Genomic DNA, 6,096 nt, shown 5'->3' on the forward strand with positions numbered 1-6,096 from the left:
TTATTTCAAGTTTCTTGTAGAAATACTATAAAAATAAAAATAAAATAAAAAAAGAGATATTCAAAGTGTATGAAGTTGAGAAAACCACAATTTTGAAGTTGTTAGAAACTCTCCCACAAAGAATGGCCATTACTCCTGACATGTGGACTGCGAGCAATAAAAAAAAAGGGTATATGGCTGTCACTGCTCATTACATTGATGACAATTGCGATCTACAAAGTCAAATTTTGAGGTAATTATAATTTCTTATAATACTAGTTTGATTGAATATTATTTATATTATTCATTGAATGTGAATCTTCTTATATTAGGTTTATTTATGTTCCTGCCCCTCATACAAGTGAAAGACTTTGTAATGCATTGGTTGAATGTTTGATAGATTGGAATATTGATACAAAATTGTCCACTATCACTTTAGATAATTGTAGCACTAATGACGCAATGATTGAAAAAATTAAGGATAAGTTGCAATTGAATACATTGTTAAAGGATGGGGCCTTACTTCACATGCGTTGTTGCGCGCACATACTTAATTTGATAGTAAAAGATGAGTTAGAAGTTGTGAAAGATGGAGTGGAGAGCATTCGAGATAGTGTTGCATATTGACTGCAACACCTAAAAGGAAGGAAAAGTTTGAGGAGACTGTCAAACAATTACGAATCTCTTGCACCAAGAATTTGGTTTTAGATTATCCAACTAGATGGAATTCAACTTACAAGATGTTTGATGTTGCCATTTTGTATGAAGATGTATTTAGTCAATTAAGACAACGTGAATCCCAATACACTTGTTTGTCTACAAGTTTACATTGGAAATTTACAAAAGATATTTGTGGCAAATTGAAATTGTTCAATTTTATCACTGAAGTGTTCTTTGGCACTAATTATCCATCTTTCAATCAATATTTTCCTAAGATTTGTATGATCAAAATTGCAATAAATGAGTGGATTAAATCCTCTGATGCATTGATAAAAAAAATGGCAGAGAATATGTTGGGAAAATTTGAAAAATATTGGAATGTGGTTCATGAAATAATGAGAGTTGCTGCTGTTTTGGATCCTAGGTACAAAATAGAGTTGCTTGAATATTATTATGTTAAGTTGTATGGGAATGATGCTAATGACCAAGTTAAGCCGATTCGACAGTTGTGTTATGATTTGCTTTATAAATATCAATTGAAAATGAATAATGGTTCTAGTAGTGATTCTCAAATGTTGGATGTCCACTTTAGTAATGTTGAGGATGATGGTTTAGAAGACTATGATTTGTATGTCAGGAAAAAAAAAGAGCTAGAACTTCATTTGTCAAAATAGAGTTGGATGTTTATTTAGAGGAGGAAGTTTTGCCAAGAAGTCCTGATTTTGATATTTTGTTGTGGTGGAAGTTGAATGGTGTTAAGTATCCAACACTTCAAACCATTGCAAAGGATGTATTGGCAATTCCTGTTTCTACAGTAGCTTCTGAATTTGCATTCAGTATCAGCGGAAATATCTTAAGCCCTCATCGAAGCCGACTTCATTTGACTACTTTAGAGGCCTTGATGTGTGCTAGAAGTTGGTTATGGAGTGCTGAGAAGACTGGTATTTGTTTTAAATTATTCATTTAAATTTTAATATATTTGAAATAGCTAATAATTTTGTATATCTTAAATTATTGTTGTTTATATTGTACTATGTTGATATTGATAGGTGATTCAAATTCTAAAGTGGATAATGAAAATGTTATTTTACTCAATGAAAAAGAGTCTGACGATGAAGATATTATATTCTCTACATTATTTGATTTAAATTTGTAATGTTAAATATTAATATTTAACTTTTATTTTTTAATATAGGTGAATTGTTGATCAGTGGTGTTACTTCACTTTCCAATTCCCGCCTTGAAGATGAAGATGATCGTTAGAAAATGCTTATTTAGAACCGTTTTGTTTTGATGATTTGGAACTTTTTACTGTTTTGATTGATTAGTTCGTTTGAACTTTGAATATTTAGAACTTTTGTTCGAATTGAACTTTTGTTGATCAAAATATTGTGACTTGTAGCAAACTTAAACAAATTTGGAGATATTGTGATTTTATTATTTTGATTATTGTAATTTTAGAACTTATGTTGAATGTTACTATTTAGTCAAATTATTGATTTTTTATGCTATGAATAAAAAAATTCCAACTTTTGGAGTGGGGGCGGTTGCAGGCGGGGAAACCCGTCCCAATTGGGTGCGGGGGTGGATGTTAAAAAGTCACCCCCGACAGATGCGGGTGCAGATGCGGGGGCGGTATTAGAGTTGCAGGTGCGGGATTGGTAATGCTTAAAATCGTCTCCGTCCCGTTGCCATCCCTAATCCCATTCACAAGTATATACACAATTTTTTTTTTTCGTTTAATTGATGTTGGCTCCCACTTGAGGAGGGACCCACCGAACATCAACATCGAAGACGGTGTTTAGCGCATCAATCTTACATATACTACATTTCACGATAGTCAAATATGGTTTTTGACTCCGATGAAACAAACCCTTGTTACTAGGTACCTTCTTCCTATGTGTTATCATCCTCGTATTCAATTGTTATTTGATCGCGACATAATCAATAGTAGTATCGGCCTCTTGTTGGCCTTGAATTACAATTTCTATCTTTGATCATGAAAATCTTAGGACAAAAGTGTATGTTTGTTTGGATAACGTGAAAGGCATTGAATAAATATCCTTCACAAATTATTGAAAGTTTTATTCGGTACACAATTTTTTAAAATACAAGTTTTTTAATTTTTTAATTTTTTTAAATTTTCTGGTACTTAATTTAAATTTAGTAGAATAGAAAAATTATTTAAAAATAAAATAAATAATTTATATAAAATGTGAAATAGAAATATCAAGCACGCTAAAGTGTTTCGAATTATTTGAGGGACAGTGTCAATTACAACACCAACGTTTGTGGCCTGATCACTCTAACTATGCAAGAGCTTCAACTACATAACAAAACTTATTTTAGATTTTACTTTTTGTTGTATTTTAATATTATGTATCACATTGAAGTTAAAATTCAAACTAAGAATTATTTTATTTTATTTTGAATGTGCGGAAGATTAGTTAGGTGGTTAATTTTATTTTGTTGGTTGATTAGACTTAGTTAATTGATTTATTTTGAAATGTGTTTTATAAATAGATCTATTGTATTTATTGTTTTATTAATCTTTTTAATTATTAATATAAAATATTTTAAAAAAATTTCATTTGTATCAAACTCAATTTTCCTTACAATATAAAGTTTATCTTTAACTCTATGAGCACGTGGTTTCTGACAATTCTATTTTTATATTTTTCTAAAATGAAAATTAACATAAAATAGCGAGAATATGAAATAATTAATATAACTAGTTTTTATTGAAAGTAAATTTAAATCAGAGATCATGTCTACATGTTGGGATAAGTTGATCAAACATTTCCCTATATAATTTGTTGTTGACTTTAAGAGGGGCACTACATTGGTGTTTGTGTGTTCGGAGTAGACAAATAATTTCTTAATGCATTGGAGTTTGAATATAAACAAAATTTCATAGACAAGTTCAAATATTTTAACTCAAATGTGTTCTTATATTTTGATTTTGTATCCAACACCGATATATGTAGTTATGTTTCAATATTTAATTTTTTAAAATTATTATTGTTGTCCAATTAAGATTTTTAATTTAATGTTTCATAGCAAGCATGACAATGTCGAACATTAACATTTAGATACAATATTAATTTAAAGTATAAATTAATCTAAAGTATAAGTGCTTCACGTCTTAATTTAAAGTCATAACCAAACCAAAGCTAAGGCTTAATCAACCACACTTTGACCATGATTCTCCATCATAATGGCACTACAAACGTGATTCAAAAGCTTGTATAGATAACAACAGAAAACAAAAGAAACTAAGAAGCCTAAGAAAAAGAAAGCAAGAAAGTGAAATGGTGCTGCAAATTCTTTTGGTACTAAGCTATAAGATGTAAACTATATAAGCTATCAGTTACTTCATCACTTATCAACTATCAGCTAACATATCAACTAATTTTTACCGATCAGAGCCTAAATATCTAAAACTAAGTTATCAATCTTAGAAGGAGCACTCCTACCACTACTTGAAAGACTCCATTGATCAGGAACTATGCTTGTTGTTGATGAAACTCCACAACCACCACCGCCGCCGACAGAAGCAACGCCACATTTTGCCACAATCCTCACACTCTCAATCAACTCCTTTGTTCTACCCTCTTGTGACAAAATCTCCAACAACTTTTCAGGTGTTATCACCAACTTCACTTTCCAAAAACCAATGCTTTTGTTGTTGTTGACACTCCTATAATTACTTGTATTAGTCCTACAAGATAAAGATTCTTTTGAAGTTCTTTTGAGCAACCCAATTCCATGATAGTATTGGTAATCCAATGACATTCTATGTGGTGTAGGGTGAGGTATTGTAGGAACACTTTGAGATCTAACATGTCCTTGCCGAATAATGTGTCTGCTGCTATCACTACTGGTAGCAGCAGAGATAGAAGAAGTTGAAGAGTGATCAACATGTCCTTGTCGGATAATACGTGTGCTGCTATCAATACTGGTAGCAGCGAAAGAAGTTGAGGTGTGATGAACATTTTGTCTATTGTTAAGTGGCATTAAATAGTATGATTGTCCTGCAACCAACTCATCCAATTGACAAAGTGGTTTAGAAAATTGGTCATTGTTTGGGAAAATGGCATGGTTTTGGAACTCATTTGTGATGAAATTTACTGTAATTGGTGGATAGAATTCCATGATGCCATTATCAGATGTTATTACTTTGATTAAAGTGGAAGGATCTGACATGGCACCCCACAAACAGTTTCCCATGTTGGAGTATAGTACTAATTAATGTGTATGAAGTATGTTGTTGTTTGTGTGTATTTATGAGTAGTTTTCTTGGAGGGTATTCTTAGAGCGGGAAAATGAAGGGGTGAAAAGAAAAAGATGTTATATGGTTGATTCTTCTTCTTGGAAAGAAAAGATATTCTATGGTTGATTAATGATTCTTCTTCTTGGAAAGAAATCCTAGTCAAGTAATATATTAGAGGATTTTTTGTCTATAGGTTATTTTTTTCACTTGAGGTAAGTTTTTTTTCCTTCCAATTCCCTGTAACACTAAATGTGTGTATCTCTTTCAGGAAGAATTTGAACTCAGGTTTACTACGTTGGACTTGGGGGAGTCTCCCTTCCACTAGATCCAATTCACTGCGTTCTAAGAGTACAGTCTCTTTTCTTAAATCAACTTTGTTAATATATATTAGAACAATTCTTATATAGTCACAATAATTTAAATAAAAAAATATTTCTTTTAATTATTTTAAAATTATATATTTCTCTTTTATGTGTCTAAATAGTGTATTTCTACGCTTTATAATACACTATGTTTTATACCATTTATTTTTGGTATAAAACAAGTGTATCCTAATAGGCAATTGTGAAAAATCATTTAATTTTTTTATGGATTAAAAAAATTTATTTTGATAATATATATATATATATATATTATAAATTATTTGTTTGAGATTTTTAAAAGAAGTTGAAATTATTTTGTATTTATTATATGGTAACAAAAAAAAATTTAACAACATTGTCAACTATTAAAAATAATTTTTATGAGAATCTACACGAAACAACTTCTTATTTGAAAGAGTTTTTAAATTCATTTAAAATTGTGATATTTTTTAAAACATATAACAAATAGGTAACAAAACTCTTAAAAATATTATTTTTTTTAACATTAATTGTAATTCTAAGCAAAATGTCTAAGCGGATTATGGAAAAATTATATCATGATAAGCAAGATAACTCTAATTTCGATATCATATTATTTTTTGGATGAAATATCATTTTGTTATTTGCTATGTGATTTATCTTTATTCAATAATAAGTTGTGCATGGTTTGTTCATGTCCAATATCAATAGTAACATTACATAAAAAAGAATAACATAATGCTTCATGTGTTATTTTCATCAAGTCCATCTAATTCCATTGTGGTCACACTATGCCTGGCCCACTACCAGAGAAGAAAGCAAAAGGACTAGTACATAAACCTG

General features: G+C 30.1%; 1 protein-coding gene across 1 annotated transcript; it reads right to left on the bottom strand.

The window, feature by feature from the left end:
• Positions 1–3,794: 3,794 nt before the first annotated feature.
• Positions 3,795–5,264, bottom strand: LOC101495648 (uncharacterized). The gene has a single exon (XM_004515929.4). It carries the CDS (start codon positions 4,867–4,869, stop codon positions 4,069–4,071), a length of 801 nt encoding a protein of 266 aa, XP_004515986.1. The 5' UTR covers positions 4,870–5,264; the 3' UTR covers positions 3,795–4,068.
• Positions 5,265–6,096: the final 832 nt, after the last annotated feature.

Source organism: Cicer arietinum, chromosome 8 (assembly GCF_000331145.2).
Source record: "Cicer arietinum cultivar CDC Frontier isolate Library 1 chromosome 8, Cicar.CDCFrontier_v2.0, whole genome shotgun sequence".
Taxonomy (NCBI): Eukaryota; Viridiplantae; Streptophyta; class Magnoliopsida; order Fabales; family Fabaceae; genus Cicer; species Cicer arietinum.

Coding starts and splice junctions, on each gene's coding strand:
- LOC101495648 (XM_004515929.4), bottom strand. CDS start 4,869: ATGGGAAACTGTTTGTGGGGTGCCATGTCAGATCCTTCCACTTTAATC.